We start from the raw sequence: 19649 nt of genomic DNA, 5'->3' as shown, positions 1-19649 counted from the left end.
GCCCATAGCACATGCGGCTGTGCCTCCGCCTTGGATCTCGAACTATGTGGCATTTCTATTTGACCGAAGTTTACATTCTCCCACTACTTCTCCACGGGGGGCTCGTTCACGCAATGTGCTATAAGGTTGCACCATCTTCCCTCGGTCTGGCAAAACGTCGGGTCTTCCAGAAACTCATTACCTTATATCAACGCGCGCGACTCTGGGGACTTTCATACTGCCAGAGCTTTACTTGACTTCTCTAACCTGTTATCCACGGAACCCTAGGAGCCCAGAACACAGCCCTCGCTGACGACGTCCGCCAACATGGCGTCCGCTGGTCAGAAAGTAGCCAAGGTGCTTGGAATCAATCTTGACTACCGAAAAGAGCCCGAGGTCTCTGGCGCTGCATCAATATCCTCCGTGGAAACATGTAAATACTGTATAGTCTGTCATCCGGCAGTAGCTAACGAAGTGTAGATGTCGAGCGCGAACCAACCGCAAAGGAATGGCTTTCTCGATTCAAACCATCAGCAACCGCCACAAAACGCTACCTAAGAAGTTTGTTTCCCTTCTGGGACTGGATCTTCCACTACAACCTGACATGGCTATTCGGAGACTTTATCGCCGGATGCACCGTTGGCTTTGTCGTTATTCCCCAAGGTATGGCATACGCTTTGCTGGCGAAGTTGCCTCCTGAGTATGGACTCTACACCAGTTTCGTCGGTTTCATTCTCTACTGGGCTTTCGCTACATCCAAGGACATCACAATCGGTACTGTTGCCGTTATGAGCACCATTGTTGGCAACATTGTCACCAAGATCCAGGATAAACAGCCGGAGATCGAAGCTGTGGACATCGCTCGGGCTCTTTCCGTCATCGCAGGTTCCGTTCTCCTGTTCATTGGTCTCACCCGTCTCGGAAGGATTGTCGAGCTTATTCCTCTGGTTGCGATCACCTCGTTCATGACCGGCGCTGCCATCTCCATTGGAGCCGGTCAGGTACCAGCGCTCATGGGCATCTCTGGCGTCAACACACGTGGTCCCACATACCTGGTCATCATCGACACCCTCAAAGGCCTTGGACGCACAAAACTGGATGCCGCTATGGGGTTGACTGCCCTTTTCATGCTCTACGCTGTCCGCATCTTTTGCAACTTCATGTCGAAGAAGCAGCCATCGAAGCAAAAGGTCTGGTTCTTCGTCAGCACACTACGGATGGCCTTCGTTATTCTGCTTTACATCATGATCAGCTGGCTTGCCAACAAGGACATCCCAGGTCTCCACAACGCGAAGAACGATGTCAAGATGGCAAAGTTCAAAATCTTGGGCCGCGTGCCACGAGGATTCCAACACGCTGGAGCCCCGAAGATGGACACTAAGCTTCTCTCGGCAATCGCGCCTGACATTCCAGTCACGATCATCGTGTTGATTCTCGAACACATCGCAATCTCGAAGTCTTTTGGGCGCATCAACAACTACGTCATCAACCGTAAGTCGTTCTCGTGTCTCGGACGAGGAAGTACTAACCCTGCCGTTTAGCCTCGCAAGAACTCGTCGCCGTCGGATTTACGAATGTTATCGGTCCATTCCTGGGCGCCTACCCGGCCACCGGCTCGTTCTCGCGAACCGCTATCAAGTCGAAAGCAGGTGTCCGTACCCCGCTCGCTGGTATCTTCACTGCAGTCATCGTCCTCCTCGCCTTGTATGCTTTGACGGCAGTCTTCTTCTACATCCCTTCGGCCGCCCTTGCCGCCGTCATCATTCACGCTGTGGGCGATCTAATCACGCCACCCAACGTGGTCTTCCAGTTTTGGGAAACGTCGCCTCTGGAAGTAGTGATCTTCTTCGCAGGTGTCTTCGTGACAATCTTCACGAACATCGAAAACGGCATCTACGTCACCATCGCGGCCTCATTTGCACTCCTACTATGGCGCCAGCTATTCACCCACGGAGCTGTCCTTGGCAGAGTTAGGATCTACATCGCCAGTCCGGAGACAATGGCCAACAAGGATGATGGTCACTTCGCCCCTGGATCTTCCGCTGCCGTCCGTGAAGCGTTCATCCCAATCAGCCGCAAGGATGGCTCAAACCCGCTGGTCGATATCGAGACTCCTTATCCCGGTGTACTAATCTACCGCTTCACCGAGGGTTTCACATATCTCAACCAGCAAGGCTACATGGACGAACTCGTGCACCACGCGCAGACCATCTCTCGCCCAACAACACTCGATAAGTACCAAAAGATCGGTGACCGGCCATGGAACGACCCAGGTAAGCTTCGCATAAACAACGAGCGCCGTTCAATATACTAACTTTCATAAGGCCCACGTCGCGGAAAACAAATCAACGTCGACGATAACCGACCCATCCTCCGCGCCATCATCCTAGACTTCAGCGCCGTCAACAACGTCGACGTAACATCAATCCAAGGTCTCATCGACGTACGCGCCCAACTCGACCGCCACGCCGCACCCGAAACAGTAGAATGGCACTTCGCCTCCATCAACAGCCGCTGGACCAAGCGCGCCCTGACAACCGCTGGTTTCGGATACATCGACCGCGAACGTTTCGCCGCGCGCCAGCACTGGAATCCAGTGTACAGCTACGCGCCTCTTGATAACTCGGCGGCGAAGTTGCATGACGAGGAGGCGCAGGATGAGATTAGTGCTGTTAACAGGAGTAAGGGTTTGCCGAGTGGCAAGGTGACTACTGTACATGGACAGAACAGACCGTTTTTCCATATTGATGTGGCGGCGGCTGTTGAGAGTGCGATTGCGGGTGTTAATGGGAAGCTGGCGCAGACTAGCTCGGGGAGCTCACATGAACATGAAGTTGGTCAGACGGAGTTTACGACCAAGCAAGATTAGATAGGTCGTTGTATACATTTTTCGGGTTGCCAGGTTTTCGGCACATTCTTTTGACACTTCGCGCACCCCTCTCGTGTGACAAACGCATTGATCCATATCGTTCATTCCTTCATAAGTTCATATATACAAGAGGTCTCCCCCATCATAATCATATACAGCGAATCACTCCACCCAAACCACCTCATCACGCCATCTATCCACCTACTGTCTAACACACCCCGTCTTATCCGTCAACTCCTTCGGGCACGTAACCTCCTTAAAGCTCACACTCGGATTATCCGCATTCTTAAACCAATCGAACCGCCACTGGCAGCCCGGCTTCAGCTTCTCAGGGAAACCATCACACTCCGATCGCGACGAGATACCGCCGTACTGTTGGCCCCAGCCGTTGGGCGGAGCACCGAATTGCGCGGTACACGCGTTGAAGATGCCGACGCCGCCGCCCGGCATGGCGATGTCGAAGTGGTTGTCGCCGAGGTCGCCGCCGGTGTTTGTGGTTTGCACAATCATTTTCTTGCCGGAGACGGGGCCGGATGTGAATGTCATCCTGGAGGGAAGATATGTTAGTCATGGTTCCTGGACATTGAATAGGGCGGTTAGGGTAGAAGTAGACATACTCGTAGCAAGCACAGCACCAATCACTCTCTGTCTTTCCAGCCAGCTTTACAGCCGCGAATCCATATGCGAGATCGTCGTTGACGGCCCAGGGGGACTGGTCAGTGCACATGTATGCCTCGCCTCCTCCGCTCTCGCATCCGCTCTTTGCGTTTAGGTTCGTGAGCGGGTTGTCGTTCTTGTCGCAGGTGGCGATGGGTTTGTTGACGGGGGCTTTTCCTGCCCAGGCGCAGGAGCCTTTGCAGCAGTCCCAGTAGCGTGTTGTTTTGCCTGTGGATTGGGCGGAGACGGTGGCGAAGCCGGTGGTCAAGGCCAGGAGGGAGAGTTGCTTGATGGAAACCATGGTGGGCGGGCGGTTCTGAAGATCGTTTTTGGGGGAAGGGAGTTGGATTCGGTGAGCTTGTTGCGTTGAGCAGGCCTATTGGAAGAGACCAGTGAGGTTTATATATCCATATATGCCAAGTTACTTCTCCATCATCCATCCCAACACCCATGACGAAACATCATCTAGACTTACCATCTACCCCACAAAATGCCATCAACGCCTGTCCTAGCCACCTTCCCGTCCTCCCACACGGTACCAACCAGCCCTAAGAGCCCTTGCAACCGGTGGCACAAGGCCGCAGCCGAAATGATTTCTGGATCTCAAGAAACGCCCAGCACGTCAGCACCCACTGTTAGCGCTGCACACGTGTAGAAACAAGAGCAAACATGCTTGCCCACAGTAATCATTTTCATCTATTGGGGTAAGCGGTCAAACTTGGCTTTGCGGTGGCAGTGGACAAAGAGGTGTACGACACATGGGTGCACTAGGACGCGAGGTTCATATATTGCGGCGCTATTGTCGGCTCCTTCTTACTCGCTGGTAAAGTGCCGGGACGTAATTCCCGGACCACCACGTTTAATGAGGCGTCCGGGAGTTTTGCTGGCTGGCTGGATGCTGGACACAGCGGGGTGCATATACGAGGTGTTTGATAAACATTCCGCGAAAAGCTTGATTTTGAAGGACGTTGCGGCTTAATGTACAGTTGCTGATGGTCGTACAAGGACGTCGTGAGGTCAGGAGTTGAAGAGTTGGAGAACAAAGGGCGGTTTAGCGCAGTTTCAGAATCATACCGATGTTCTTCCTAGCATGGAACACGGAAATGGCCAAGGGTCTTCGCGTGCTGCGAAGGATGGGGCGCTCATTGGTTGATTTATGCGATTTAATTTATTGCAGCGTCATTCTTCGGCTGCTCGGGATGTACATGAGGCGGATGATGAGAGGCGATGAAGTTGTGCTTGAAGTGAGTGCTGCCGGAGCAAGCTCTTGAGCAGATTCTGCAAGCCACTCCACGTAGGAGGCGTTGGAGTCGGGATTTACAAGTGCTAATCGCAAAGCGTCACCGGAACCCTCGTGCAGAAGTACTTGGGTGAGTACCACCACGGCCTTTGTCCATGTTCACATTTGTCGGTGTGACTAGTGATGAAAAATGCGTGGCGCCCCACTGTCTTGCGGCTGCTTGTCTACCGTCCAGCTAACGGCCTGCATGCATCTTGTATAGTTTCGCGCCGTTTTCCACAGTCCTGGTAACCGTCCTGATCTTTGGTGAAGTGTAAAGTGCCGAGCGACTGTTTTGGCGGGTTGGAGACACTGAGCTGTCGGAGATCGCTCCGGTGCCACTCATTCGTGGCCTGGTGTGCATTCCAATGGGTCCTTACCGAACTCATGAACTCAACTCAGATGACGGGCGTGTTGGCTTGTTCAACATGTCAGCTGGCGGCTGAAGCAGCACACTCCAACATCGCTCTTCAACGCTTTCAGCAATATGATGATTCTGGGACGGTGCGACAAGCTGTCTCTTACATCTCACCATGACCTTGTTGCACACGTGAGTAGTGAGCCGTAGTTGTATATGTAAACTGCCGTTGAGCGTGCCCTTTCTTGAGCGGCGACCCTTCGCTGCATTTTGTGAAGCTTGACTTCATGATTCAGGCTGTAGACCAACGAGTAGAAGGTGAATCTCAGCAAAAAGACGCGAGAAGCGGAAAGAACAGCGTTGAAAATATCACACCAAAGAACGCCCTCCACCTCTCATGCCACCAAGGGTATTCGGAAAACAACAAGGTCGAACCCGTGTGACCTGAGGACCCGGTCGAACATCAGCACCAACCCAACGACTCTTACAGTATGCTTGTTGATCAACAGAGCTCTATGCTTGCAGCAGTTCTCCATGCGCGCTCAGCATCACCGCTGACGATCTCTCCCTTCCACATATCGGTTGTACCATATCAGAGCCGTAATGCTCAGAACGAAGTAAAGTACATAACCGGCAGCGAGGGCCCACACTTGCCGTTGAGTAATCTCGGGATATTGGACAGCGATACCCGGCTGCTGCCGTTGGAAAAACTGTTGACTCATGGTAGAAGTTTGGTAGTGCAACGTTCCTTTTGGACTGGTTTGCCGTTGCTTCGCCGTTATTTGGGTCGTATTCGGGCGCTGAGCGTTGAGGAAGTTAGTATGCTTTTTGAAAGACAAGGAGTAGTCGTGAGGTTAGCTTTTATACACAGTTGATACACGCAAGGCTATTGAATCAAAGAAGCAAGACTGGAAGGGGATGTTGTGAAGCCGACAAAGAAGATTGTGTGAAGACAGGCATTGAAACAAGACCCCTTCGTGGTTTGCTGCTGTTCCTTCGCGGACAGAAGAAAAACATTCATGCGCGTTGTTTGAACCACCGTCGCATCGGCAGGACTCTCGTATCACAACCCGAACTTTGTCGCGCATAATTTCTTTTCAGTGTTGAACGACTCCAAGCGGAGTAGCGTGAGTGGTGGACTTGACAGGAACGGCGGAAATGAGGCATCGTGAACTGCCCATGGGACGTCGAAGCATGGAATATCCCTCACAAAGATCAGGTGAGGGCAACCCGAGGGTACTCCTTTTGTCGACGCGCGTTCATTTGGATTGATGATGGAGATCAACGCCAGGATACAAACTTCCACAATGAGGCAGCAGGAAATGCCGATCCGAATCCGCGATGCCCGAACCAGCCACCTGAAACGGGCCATGACGTAGCGCTAGAAGCGGTAGGCGCAACGCCTCATGCCCCAGGTTACCAGCCCCTCGGCATCCATCACCACTCCCAAAACTCTGCCGCTGTGCAGCTTCACGCCCCCGTAAGCTCGTACGGCGCAGCCCCAGAGTAGCATCAGCAATGCTGCAAGGTCAGCGCCGTGCTTCATAACGCGCCATTATCATCATGCCTTGCTCACCGCGGTTTGTGGCGATCCTACTCGCACGGGAATGACACGCCGTGACAGGTCCGGCGCATTTGACGAATCCACACCGGGGGCATTGATCGCCAGGTCGCTTCGGCCACTTGCGCACACGGTCATGCCAAAAGGTTATGATCGCCATAGCCTACAAGTCGCTCAAGAGGAGCATGCCTCCTCCCTTGAACCTTCCTCTTCTTTCCTTATTCATACGAACTACACTCCGCTGCTACCTCGCTCCCCGCTTTGCCCAACCTCCGCCGGCATCCGATGGCTACGGCACCGCATCTCCACTCTCTATCAGAACACTAGCGAGATCCGTACACACGTTCATTCTTCTTATTACTATACTGTCCTTTCCACCTACTACACTCTTTACTTAGACTATTCGCGGTTCAGCCCGGCGCTGCACCACCACTATTAGACCGCCATGCCTAATCGCTCCTTCCTATGCCGACTAATCTTCTGCGCCGTATTCGCCGTATCCGTCCTTAATATCTTCACCAAGGCCACCCCGCCGCTCTTCCACGCCGCAAAGACTTCTGCGCATGAGCACCCCCAGGAACTCTTTTGCCCGCAGTCCAAGCTCGCCGATGACGTCTTGGTCGTCTTGCGAACCGGGGCCACCGAATCACTCGAAAAGGTGCCGGTGCACCTCCGTACTACGTTGCGTTGCGTCCCCCACTATGTTATACACTCGGACCTGGAAGAGGAGATAGACGGACACGTCGTCCACGACGTCCTCGAAGGAGTTAGCGAAGAGACGAAGAAGACGAATGACGACTTCAAGCTGTACCACCAACTACAAGAGCACGGAAGACGAGGCGTGAAACAACAAGAAGTTCTCACATCGCTATCCGGATCGTCGCAGGGTGACTACCTGCGAACCGACAACGATGGCTGGCAGCTCGACAAATGGAAGTTCCTCCCCATGATCGACCAAGCACTCGAGGAGAAGCCAGACGCGAAATGGTATTTCTTCATGGAAGCCGACACCTACGTCAACTGGAACAACCTACTCGAATTCCTCAGCAACTTCGATGACAGCAAGTCCTACTACATCGGCAAGCACCTCTTCATCAACGAAGTCGAATTCGCCTACGGTGGCGCAGGCTTCGCCCTATCTGCCCCCGCCGCACGTAAAGTCTCCGCCCAACGCTCCCCCCGCATCTCCGAGTACGAAGACTTTACCAAAACCCACTGGGTCGGCGACTGCGCTCTTGGCAAAGTCCTCGAAGACGTGAACATCCCCCTCCACCGCGCCTTCCCCCACTTCCAAGGCGACTCCCCCGCGACGCTCGATCCCGCGACTTCCAAAATCGACCGCGACCTCTGGTGCTACCCGGCTGTAACGTATCACCACGTTTCGCCCACCGAAATCCAAGAACTCTGGTCTTTCGAACAGGACTGGTACAACAGACACCCGATTCTGCTGCGCCACCGCGACATCTTCATGGAGCTCGTGCGCCCCAAAATCGGTCCTTCAGTCACAGCCTGGGACAACATGTCCGCAGACAAAGAATACAACGCCCACGACCACTCTGCCGTCGCCAACGAACTCGAGCGCAACGCCTGGAAGTCCTTTGAACACTGCCGTACGCTATGTGAGGAGCAGGATGATTGCATGCAATTCTCCTTCAACGAGGGCAGTTGCGCCATTTCCAACAGCTTCAAACTGGGTTACGCAAAGCCCGGTGCGCGGATACGGAGTGGCTGGATGCTTGATCGCGTGGACGATCTCTTCAGAAGTCTAGAGGAGCAGTGTGGACTCCGTGATTGGTTTGCACCAATGGAGAGTCCCAAGGAGAGGGAGAATAGTGAGTTGAAGATTAAGATGCGGAGGAAGAGGAATGTGATGTGAGATTCCCTTGCATCACTCAACAACAGCGATGGTCTTGCGTTATAGCAGCATCAGCATTGGCGTTTTTTTCCATGGTTTGGTGGTTTGATTTGCGCTTTTTTTGTGTGGTTTGATTTGTTTGGAATGCAGATGGAGATGATGATACCCCCCCCAAGACACTCGCTTTAGATTCATAAGTTTCAGTACTATATACTACATCGTTGGATGGATGGATGGATGGATGGATGGATGGAAGGCTGCACTGCGCAGGACCTCAACTCAAGGAAAGAAGAAGAACAAATAAACAAATGTTAAAACATATGATGAGTCCTCTCTCTCTCTCTTCGTGCTTTTCTTACTAGTGAGATTTACCGGCGCATCAATCGGACTTGCGATTCCTGCTTTTGCGCATGTAGCGTTGGAGTGCTCTTTACATTCCTTGACGCTCTCGTAGTAGCTGTCTATCAGTGCAGTACTTTGCCGACATCGTTCTCCGGTGTTCATTGTATCTGAAACTGAGAATTGCATAGCTAGAGATGGGACAGGATACTCAGGTGCGATTACGGCAGCATCACGTCAAGCAAAGTCTCATAGTCACTTGCTCCATACGCGAATTCCAGTCTATCAATCGTACTATTACACATTGTCATCCCTCCATACAGGCACTAACTACATCTATCTGTGCTCGACAAAGACAAGCTACTCTTTCATTCTACCATCATAGATAACAGACAGCGCAAGACAGGTGAAGGTAAAGATTCTCATCATCGATAATGCTAAGATGCAGTATATGACGCGCGCATGACTATATCGCAAAACAACCGACGAAAGCAGAACAGAGAGGGGTATGTTGTTGTAATGAAGGATGACTACCTAGACAGCCTTCAGGACGGTATATTGATGAGAAAAAGAAAAAGAAAAATGGTTGTGGGTTTCGCTATCGCTATCGCTAGAAAGAACGCCTGACCCAAAGCCTCGCTGATGCAATTGCTATCGTTTCCGATGACAGCAATCCGTGGGAGCGGGCGAGTATTAATGCATGTACTGAACTTGAAATCGAACGGGATGGTATCAGAAGAGAGGGAAGAGGAGACACAATGCTTTGTCGACTACATCGCAATCGCCGTTGCGGTGCTGTCGTGTTTGTGTTCCTCGGGACTCTCGGCGTACGCCAGCAGAGCTTTTGCATCATCGAGGCCCGAGATCGCAAGACCCTTCTCGTCTTCTTCGTGAATGGTGCTTTCTTGGATGCTCTCTTTCGAGATCTCGCTCTTCCTTTCGGCATCTTCGATTCCGTCTTCGTCCATGAGGTTTGGTGGCCGTTGACGCATCGCGCGTGCCTTTTCCAGTGAGATGGTCTTTTGCTGGTAGGTGGTCGTAAAGGGAAGGGCTTCGTCTCGGTCGATTGTGGCTTTCATGAGCGCAGCCATCCAGAGTCGGCCCACGGCAAGGCTATCGACCGCGAAGTAGTGCACGATGGGCTTGGTGAATTGGACACCCTTTTGAAGTCCTGCACGAGGTGGTACAAGCTTGAAGATGAACATGCCTGAGACATCCTCCTCCAGCCCTGGGATACCTTTGGCGCTATCCGCAGATGCCGTTGTCTGTATGGTGGCATTGTGCGGAGATGTAGGTGAGTTGGCCGCACCTGTTAGAGACGCATGGAGGCCTGTCATCCTCTCGTTGTTCGCTGGTAGCACGCGATGCGATGAGATGTCGATGAGACCTTTCTCTTCGGTATCATTCTCCGTGTAGTAGTAGGCCAGGCGGCGGCCACGAAGCACGAATAGGCGCGTCTTCCATGTCGTCATAAGACTCGAAGACTTCTTCTTCATCCAGCCGCTATAGTCGCAGTTCTCCATGGCTTGTTGGGGAGTGATTTGCTGACGGCCCTTGAGATATGCACTAGTGCCATGCTTCTTGGCCTTTTTCTTCGCGTCCTTGGGCGTGGTCGAGCCAGCGGTAAACCGCCTGTTATTATCGGCCTTTTCAAGCTCGAAACTCTTCGACAGTGATGTGCCAGAGGGTGTGCTAGATCCCGTCCGCGAGGGTGACTGCATCGGTGAGTCCTTGTGTTGTGTGGTGGAAACATCCGCGGAGCTCAAATTCGCCTTCTCGCCGCCGGTTATCGCGTCTGATATCGCTCGAAGACCCCTAGATTGTGATCCCTTTTTACTGCTGAAGAACGAGCGCGTATGAGATGGTACAGCAGCTGGCGAAGGTGATGCACGACCTGTGCTTGAGGTCTCGCTACCTGCGACGTGGGGCGAATTTGCAATGGCGTCAATGCTGTGCGCATCATATGAGAGCTTGGTCACGGTTGGATGCGTTTCGCTTGCTGGCTTGAGAGGGCGCACAAAGTCGAATGCACTAGAGCTGCGCTCGCTTTTGGTGCTGGTACCGTAGTACTGTTTCGCGGCAGCGGAAATTGGACTCGCTGGCCGGAGAGCCGAATCTGCGCTGCCGATTCGGCTGTGTCGGCGACTGAACGACGCGCGCTGTGCGCCTTCGGTCGTGTAACTAGCATTGCGTGAATGGCTCGCGGCGCTTTCTCTCTTGCGCAGAACGTTCCTGCTACTCTTGCGGTTGTCGACCTCGCCTCCGGAAAAGTAGCCGCGGTCAAGATCCCCGGAGCCTAAGCCGGCCTCGCGGAAGTCGAATGTAGTTCCGTTGGTACTTGACGCATGATGGTGATGTGATGAAACCGGTCTGCCGATATCTTGTACGGATTTGGACAGAGATGTCGAACCCATAGTCCAGTTGCGGTCGAATGATGGCGTCTTCCTGTGTGCGTGGGCGGCCATGGGTGCAGATGTAGGCGGCTTCATTAAACTGGGCGTACTAGGCGTGGGTGGTCCCTGCCCGTATTCGATAGAAGAGTGGCGTCTGCTGTGGTTCATACTTCGGACGGAAGCAGCGGAGGGTCGTCTAGGCGAACCGGGCGTAGGTGAGGCGGGCGTGTGCTGGATCAGTGGAGAGGTCGCGTCGATGGTAGACGATCGGCCGGCGGATGAGGCTGCACGTGGGATGTGCTGACGGCTGGTGTTGCCTCGGGATCCGATGCTTTCCCTGAGCGTCGGTATGCGAGGAAGGACCGCCCCAGTTGATGCAGCCCTGCTCCTTCCCATATCGGCTGGGAACTCGTCTGGGCTATCTGAAGGCGGCAGGAGAAGGGTCGTCCTTGCAGCTTCGGCTTCCTTCGCGTTCTTGACCTCGGACTGCAAGGCGTTAATCTTCATCCACGTGCGCAGTCGTGGTCCCATGGGGCCCAGATTGAATTCCTGCATGAAGATGAAGTTGCGGTCCACGCCCAGCAGCGCCTCGCCATCGATTTCTTGGTCGCGGAACACATCGCAGTGCTTCTTCTCCACGCCCGCGTCCTCGAGGTATTCGGCGACGCGCGCAGGCGACCATGTCTTGACCTCCTCCTCGGTGTGCCAGCTCTGCTCCTCCTCGTCGGTTTCCTGCCCGTTGATGTATGACAGCCGGTGGTGGCTGCTGTATTCGCTTCCCGAGTCATTGGACCGTATCTCCTTGCCCACGGCGCTGTGGCGCGGCGTGCTCATGCCCGTGATGTGCTCGTCGATGACGCTCAGCGTTTCGTGCATGACGGGGCTTCCTATCGTCTCGTCTTCTGGTGGCGCCTCCCCGCTCAACGTCATGCTGATGCTCCGCGGGCCATTTTGTATAGATGTTCGGCGAGCAACTTCTGGTCCCGACGCGATGTTCAGGGGCTCTGTGGGTGCCGACTTTAAAGGTGGAGGGGCGCTCGTGGAAGCTGGTGGCTGTGCGGCGGTGGTCGGCGGCTCAGAAATGGCCATGCCGGGCTGAGGCGATGGTTTTTCTGATTGCACGGACATTTGCGAGGGATTGCGCGAGAGCATGGTCGGAATGGGCGTTGGTTTGGGTGCTGGCCGTGTGTATACTGATATACATCAGCTGTGTTGCTCGCAAAAAGAAGCATGGCGATCAGATAGGGGATGTGCACTACTGTGCTGCCGTCGATAGCGCAACATACCTTCAGGAAACAGGCCGTTCTCTCCCGTCTCGGTGTTCTTGCCTAGAAACCAGCCATCGCCAAAGTCGTCGTCGCGCTCAATCAGCTCGATGCGGTCTCCGCGCCTCAGGCTCAGCTCGTCGGGACTGCGGGCGAGGAACTCGTCTGCAAGTGCTGTCAGCAGCTGTCGCTGGCATGTGCGACGCAGTGGCAGCACGGGTGAGGGGAAACATACGCACTACGACGAGGGTATCGCCAGGCCGGCAGCCCTCGGTGTGGGTTCGTTGCGCCATGCTTACAGCTGCTCTCCAAGACTGGGTCGGGTCGGGGGGCGTGTATGCGGGCAGTCTCCAGATCAGTACAGGTGGTTCATCCTCGTGGGAGTTCGCGCTATCGGCGGGCGAGGCGGGCGCAACAGTCGGACGTTTGGCAGACTATAAATGCTGGCTACCGAGCCACCGCTACCTGAAACAGCCTGACAGGTGCGCAATGAAACAAAGTGGCGATGTTGTTTGGAGCGAGGGGGGAGGTATATTGCTTGATCCCGTCGTCGTGCGGCTGCCGGGGGTGTCGTGTCTATACTTGGGTGGTGGGACAGAGAGGCATGAAGCTAGCCATGTGCATCCTTGGAAGCAGTAGGCGACCTAGCCTGCATGCGATATGAATTACGTCGGTTGGCAAAACCACGGACGCACCGGGCGCTCCAAAGCAAATCTCGACTAGGCGCTGCGCCTATTGGCAAAGTGGGTTTGTACGGCAGCGGGCAGCCCTGGAGCGGTTCTGACTTGGCCGCTGACGATTTGCCGTCCAGCGTCCAGAGCCCCCGGCGGCGCCCATGGCCTTGGCCCAAAGCGACCTGGCATGTTCGCGAAACATCGCTGTCCGTGCGCCATGCCATCGGGTGTCGTGAGGGCTCACTGCCATCGCGACGTCGACGTTCACCTCACCCCGTCGCGCCTTCTCTCACGTGTCTCGCGGCAGCCTGGACAGCGAAAACTCCTTCTCCCTCCACATCCACATTCGGCACCCACGACCCGCCGCGCCTACCATGCACTGAGTCGCTCACAATCTCCCTGCGCGACATGAACTCCCCACATTCCAACTCGCCCATGTCCAGCACTCGAAGGCGACCAGCGCGTACCCTCAAGCGAATATACACAACATAACAAAGCGGCATGTACCACACCGGGAGTCACGCCATGACCCCAGGAGTGCCAGACGATGCGACAGCCCAGACGCTCAACTATGCGCTGGGCAACCTTGGGGGCCGACAGAAGAGCTGGATGACGCCGCTGCCCTCCAGCGCGCCTGCCCAGCCGCCCATCGTTCCTGCCGAACTCACACAAAACCCACTACCTTTCACCGTGCGCGGTCGCGGAAGGCCTCGCAAGCAGCCCAGGTTTACTGTTCCCTCCTCCACACACGCACCCGCAGAGAACCTGATCACGCGCCCAACCGTCGAGACCGAGCCGCAGCCACTATCGAACTCGACGTCTCCCCAGCTCCCAAATGTCGTCGCCCACCAGAACAGCGTCAACCACGGGCATTCGGCAGCCCGCGTGCTTCCGTCGCCCACGCCAAGCGAGGAGACATCGCGCTGTCCGCCCCCAGCACCGCACGAGACTGCTCCTGCAAAACGAGTCAACGAAGGATATGCGCAACAAATGGACAAGCGGATGCGCAGTGAGGCTTATGCAGGGCCGGTAGCAAACCCGACGAATCCTCCACCGGACCTTCCGCGTCGACCGTCCGGCCACTACTCACAGATCGGCAGTCCCATGCTGGGTCAGATGGGTCAGACCGTTAATCGCAGCCCGTCGCTCGGCATGATGGCATCGCCACAACTGCCCCAGGGCATGCAATTCCAAGATCCGCGCCTCAGTAGAACACCTCCTCAGCCCTACTCGCCCTATGGGCTGCCACAAGCAGTCTCGCACGACCCAATATCCCGGCCTGTATCTCGCTCCGTACAGCCTGATAACACGCCTACAACCCCCTTGGCCCCTGATTTCATGAGCCAGGGCTGGTATACAAAGAAAGACTGTCTGCAGATCTTAGGGCAATTCCAGGCATCAGCACCCCCAATATCGCCTCACTCTCAGGACAGGAAACGCTTTCTTGTGCTGCAGAACGCTGTTGAGTTGTCAGACTGGCCCTATCTTACTATGCATCAATGTTACTGTCTGATGACCCACGCCCCTCACATGCTACCGGCGGGGTTGAAGTCGTTGCCAGGTTTACAACAAGCGCAGAGGATATTGCACGATGTTCTTGATGCGAACCATATACTGTCGCCTAGTTATCTTCACTTCTTCTCCCATTTCCCATACCCGATGCAGCAAATTGCAGCCATGTGGCCGGCCACATGGGAGTACCAAGCACAGCTTTTCAGACAGTTTGTTGACCAATCGCCCAACTACAACCAACTGAAGGCGATATGCGAGCACCGTCGATTCCCGCCCCTCGTCCGAGAACTTGTTGTCGAACTCCGCGTTCATTCTCTCACTTTCCAGCGTCTGCTCTTCACCGCTTTTCTGCGGTGCATTTGCCGTGCGGTGGTCTCGAATCCTAATGTCAAACCCTTGCTTGCAAAGTTCGAGAACGACATAGTTGGTGTCTTCGAGCAGAATCAAAACTACCACTACTCACGGCATGCTTCCTCAGCTACGGAGACGTCTGAGCAGAGCCAACAATTAAAACACGACGAGGAGCGAATTTGGGGCTCTAACCTGAGAGCGCTAGTCGAGGCATTCGAGGCTAACCTTCGCAAGAACGGCGCTTCATTGGCTGATCATATGTACGGCGCTCCCCAACCTCAGCAACAGGTACAGACCCACCAGGCCCCTCCATCGCAACCGCAGCAAGTGCAAGCCCAGCCCCAACCACAACGAGTACAAACCAGCTCGCCCGCTGTTCCGCCTTTCAACCATCCCCAACAAATGCCACCGCGCACGACCAGATCGGTTGACCAGGGTTCGGCACAAGCTGCTATACAGCTGTCGCGTGGGCCTGGTCGTCCTCCCACACGCCCTGCCCAATCTACAGGGGTGGCGCCGCCTCCACGTGGGGGGCCCTTGCTTCCTGCTGCTGGCTGGCAACAACCACAACAGCGTGTACCCAATCCAGCACGCTTTGGACTACACCAAGCTCATCTCAGAAGTCCAATTCTTCGTGCGCAATCCAAATCCTCACCGCTGTACACATTTTGTCAAAACTTCCTCAAACCCCCAACGCGGTTGTCCTCGCCAGGCCGTGCCATTGAGAAATGGACAATCACCCTGACACCTTATGATATGCAGAGGATTGGGAAAACTATTCCAGATCAAATGGGTGGACCTGGTACTGTGAACATCAACGAGACCACGAAATTTGCTCGTTTACGTTGCGTCAAATGGCCGGAGCCTGAGTGGACGGAGGAACGCTGGGCTGTCGCCGATACGTCCTGGATACCTCACTCGTATTACACGCTCAACGACACTCCTCTCGAACCGCGGAAGAAGATCCACTATGGAAAAGACATGCCCATCGACCTCACAGGCCTGCTGAAAGAAGGCGAGAACGTTTTGGAAATTGCAGTAATGGCACGGTCCGGCGAGAAGTCTCATCTCAACTACATGCTCGCCATCGAGGCCATGGTCGTCTCATCCCACGAGTCCATCGTAAAACACTGTCTAAACCAGAGTCGCGTCCCCGCAGACAAAGTCCTGCAAGGCATTACAAACAAACTCTCCGCCGTCGACGACGACGAGATCAGCGTCGTCGAAAGCACCCTCACCATCGGCCTCTTCGACCCCTTCAGCCAAGCCAAAATGTGCGACATCCCCGTCCGCAGCAAAGCCTGTCGGCACAACGACTGCTTCGACCTAGAAACGTTCCTCCAATCCCGGCCGCGCAAGGGCGACGCATCCGTAGCCGATCAGTGGAAATGCCCCATTTGCAAATCTGACGCCCGGCCGCAGATGCTTTTTGTAGATGGCTTCATGGAGGAAGTCAAGAAGCAGCTCGAGGCCCATGGACGAGCAAATACGCGCCATATCATTGTGAGGCAGGATGGAAAGTGGATACCCAAAGCTGAAGTCAGAGAGGGTGTTTCGAGCGCCACGCCTGAACCTGTTGCTGCGCGTCGGTCGGTTCCGGCCGAGGTTGAGATTATCGATCTTAGTGACTGATGAAGATCTGTTTTATGGGTCTGTTCTGGTGGCTCGTATACTTGTTTTCATTACGCATGTACGTATTTGGTCATGAACAAAAGTGGGCGTTTTCAAGCGTGGCATGGTAATGGAGTTTGTGGAGGTTATACCCCTGATTTTTTTTCGGTTCGTCATGTATGTATAAGGGCCTGATTATTCCATGTCTGAGGTGCGCGGTTAGGTAGGGGGATATTTTCTAGTTGATGTAGGACTGCAAAAGTGTAGATTTAATAATACGTGGTAATGTCAACAAGCAACTTGGTCTTTCGTCTCTAATGGCACATACAGCGCGTTCGTGTCTACGCTGCGTATGATATATGCGTTGTCCAACATCTCACGTGTCACATGAAATACACAGGGATAGCCTGTACCTCAAGCATTAAATTCGATTCTATAGCTTGGTGCGAGTGTACAAGAGAGTTGGCATCAAATACAGAGCCCTACAGCCACCAAAGAACTATTCCGAAAGCTCATCGCTCGACATCACCCCATCTCCTTGTACACACCAGCGTATGGGGTCAGCGCTGTGTGAAGTTTGGAACTTGCACTCCTCCGAAGTCTCTATAAGACTCCTAAGGAATGCAAATTTCAAAATCCAAACCTCGCTGATCCCATGCGCGGGTGCCGTACCTGTTCATGCCCCAGAAGACAATGTAGACACTTTGGCACACAGCTAGTCTGATCAAACCGCCATTCAAATTAACCCTACGACTGATCATCAGTATGCCCCAATCACATGATCCACTTGTTCCACTTCGCACACGTGCACGATGTGGAAGAAGTGGATCATGTGACTAGGGCGTGATGGGGGTCAGTTGTTGAGCTGTTTACGCAGGGTGGGATCGTGTTGGCTCATGTTTGTCCCGTGTCTACCCGCCTCAGAATGCATTTGTCAGGCTACGAGGGTCGAAAGAACGATGAAGACAGTCGTATCGCTTCATGGAGTGTAGTGTATGAAGCAATGTGGCTCACCGACACCGTGGTCGAATCTTTCGCAACGGCCTGTGAAGGATACGTCGAGGAATCAGAAAGCGGCGGTAAGAGCGTTCGGCGCTTGTCGGAAGTGTCTGGTCGGAGTGCTGGATGATTTGGATACGGTGCATGTGCGTAACCCCCGTTTTGATAGAAGTGGGCGTCGGAGTCGCTGAGTTGTGATCTGGCTGCTGAGTGGTTGGATACACTCTTGCATCTCATGCTACGCGCATTCACGATGGTTTTTATCCGTCGGCATGGTGATGAGGCTTCAAAGCCATCCGTTTGGATGATTCCTCCAAACGGTGGCTGAGATAATCAATGAGAATGCTTCGCAGCTGCTCGGCACGCCAGTCCATACAGGAACGTTATAGCGCCTTCTGAAGAGCATCAGACACGACGACCACACGCCTAGTACGCGCACCCTTCGAGAACACAGATCCCCATCGTTGTAGCTTGTTCCAGCCTTAAATCGATCCCCGGTCGTGCTACCTAGATAGTATAACAACCGAGGATCGACTTAAGGCCGGAACCATCACATCTAAATCAGGAGTCTGGTCGAGAGCTCGAGAGTGTGAGTCAAAGCGATGCGTCCTCATAACAGCGGTTGGCATGAGAGTGTGCCGTAGCTTTGGTTCGCTCGCTTTCGTTTCGATGGGAAATGTGTGCTGGAGGTTGAGAGAATGTACGATTCAGCGCGATGTGCTTTCCTCGAGGAGTGAGGCGTGGGTGTGTGTTGTATCATCGTTCCGATGACGGTTTTCGTGCGCTTTCTCACTGCCGTGAAGCGTGCTTTCAGTCAATCTCGTCGCTGCGCTCGCCGCGAGCCGTCTCACGGGATTGTGCGTAGACAGTCTTTCCGAAACTGTCGGCTGGCACCATGTCTCCATGTGTGTGTCACCCGCAACGCGACCATTCCAGTTCGTCGCCCTACCGGCGCTGTTATATCCATCTTCACCCCCTCCCCCTCCTCTCCTCAAACCCCCTCTCATTCTCGCCCCCCTCCACAATCCCCCTAAGACTCGGCATCCTCTTCTCCACGTACTCATTCATCACCCTGAGCACTCTTGCTGGTGTGCGATACGCATTTGGCGGCCTCTTGCTCACATCGCTCAGCCCCACATGCGGCACGCTCTTCTCCAAATCCACCTGCGCCATGCTCTTCATCGGGTGGAATTGCTTCCAGTAGGGCTGGCGTTCGATGAAATCGGGGTGTACGGCGCGGGAGCGGTCGACAGTTATTTGGAACCATTTTGTAGATTTCTTCTGCGAGGAGGCGTGCGGTGGGGGGTCGAAGGGGAGGGGTTTGGAAGGAGGTGTTGGGGCGGGGGAGGTGCCGGAGGTGCCGGTGGGGGTGGGTAAGGTGCGGTTTAGGAGTTGTGAGGGGCGGAGGATCTCGTCGATGCCGTCTTTTTGAGGGGTTTGCTGGATGGGCGTGTCGTCTTCGTCTTCTTCGGCGGCCTGGTTATGGGCGTCGGCGTCGGTGTCGCTGGTTATGAGCTTCTCGAGGGCGAAGCGGAGGGGTGAGGCGTCGAGTGCGCTCTGGGCGGCGGCTTCGTCGCGGTAGATGGCGAGGGCGACATTATCAGCGGGGTTCTGGTATTCGTACTGTGCGTGGTGTGAGTGATCGTGTTGAATGAGTAAACGTATTGGCGAAGACGTACCCGAAGATACTTGAAGGTGCTGATTTCGCCGAAGCGTTGGAGGACGCGGAATATCTCGCGGCTCTCGGATAAATTGGCGGGACGTGGCACGATGCGCAAGTGGATGGAGCGCGGTGCCAGCGCGCGGCGGACAGACATGGCGGGTGTTGTGGTCGTGGCTGTAGGTGCGGCACAAATTTACAGACTTACGATCAACAGCCATGTGGGTCACCAATTTACCAATGCTCAGGTTCGCGGAACATGCAGCAACGCGGGAAAGGAACACTGT

At 54.5% G+C, this 19649-nt stretch overlaps 6 protein-coding genes across 6 annotated transcripts; 3 read left to right on the top strand and 3 right to left on the bottom strand.

Moving 5' to 3' along the window:
* Positions 1-306: 306 nt before the first annotated feature.
* J4E78_008645 (uncharacterized protein) lies at positions 307-2848 on the top strand (the record flags this gene model as incomplete). The annotated part of the gene is made up of 4 exons (XM_049369245.1): positions 307-412; positions 460-1470; positions 1521-2252; positions 2304-2848. The coding sequence occupies 4 exons, from the start codon at positions 307-309 to the stop codon at positions 2846-2848; spliced, it is 2394 nt and encodes a 797-aa protein (XP_049218946.1).
* A 201-nt stretch (positions 2849-3049) lies between these two features.
* J4E78_008644 (uncharacterized protein) lies at positions 3050-3806 on the bottom strand (the record flags this gene model as incomplete). The annotated part of the gene is made up of 2 exons (XM_049369244.1): positions 3050-3395; positions 3466-3806. The coding sequence occupies 2 exons, from the start codon at positions 3804-3806 to the stop codon at positions 3050-3052; spliced, it is 687 nt and encodes a 228-aa protein (XP_049218945.1).
* Positions 3807-7148: 3342 nt separating this feature from the next.
* Positions 7149-8579, top strand: J4E78_008643 (uncharacterized protein; the record flags this gene model as incomplete). Its single annotated transcript, XM_049369243.1, has 1 exon — positions 7149-8579. One exon carries the CDS (start codon positions 7149-7151, stop codon positions 8577-8579), a length of 1431 nt encoding a protein of 476 aa, XP_049218944.1.
* A 1088-nt stretch (positions 8580-9667) lies between these two features.
* Positions 9668-12848, bottom strand: J4E78_008642 (uncharacterized protein; the record flags this gene model as incomplete). The annotated part of the gene is made up of 3 exons (XM_049369242.1): positions 9668-12483; positions 12577-12720; positions 12791-12848. The coding sequence occupies 3 exons, from the start codon at positions 12846-12848 to the stop codon at positions 9668-9670; spliced, it is 3018 nt and encodes a 1005-aa protein (XP_049218943.1).
* A 906-nt stretch (positions 12849-13754) lies between these two features.
* J4E78_008641 (uncharacterized protein) lies at positions 13755-16724 on the top strand (the record flags this gene model as incomplete). Its single annotated transcript, XM_049369241.1, has 1 exon — positions 13755-16724. The coding sequence occupies one exon, from the start codon at positions 13755-13757 to the stop codon at positions 16722-16724; it is 2970 nt and encodes a 989-aa protein (XP_049218942.1).
* Positions 16725-18671: 1947 nt separating this feature from the next.
* Positions 18672-19519, bottom strand: J4E78_008640 (uncharacterized protein; the record flags this gene model as incomplete). Its single annotated transcript, XM_049369240.1, has 2 exons — positions 18672-19325; positions 19382-19519. The coding sequence occupies 2 exons, from the start codon at positions 19517-19519 to the stop codon at positions 18672-18674; spliced, it is 792 nt and encodes a 263-aa protein (XP_049218941.1).
* Positions 19520-19649: the final 130 nt, after the last annotated feature.

The sequence above is a fragment of the Alternaria triticimaculans genome (genome assembly GCF_023758025.1).
Source record: "Alternaria triticimaculans strain BMP 0046 chromosome Unknown scaffold_16, whole genome shotgun sequence".
Taxonomy (NCBI): Eukaryota; Fungi; Ascomycota; class Dothideomycetes; order Pleosporales; family Pleosporaceae; genus Alternaria; species Alternaria triticimaculans.
Note: the sequence above shows the minus strand (reverse complement) of the source record. Positions and strands in the feature narration are given on the sequence as shown.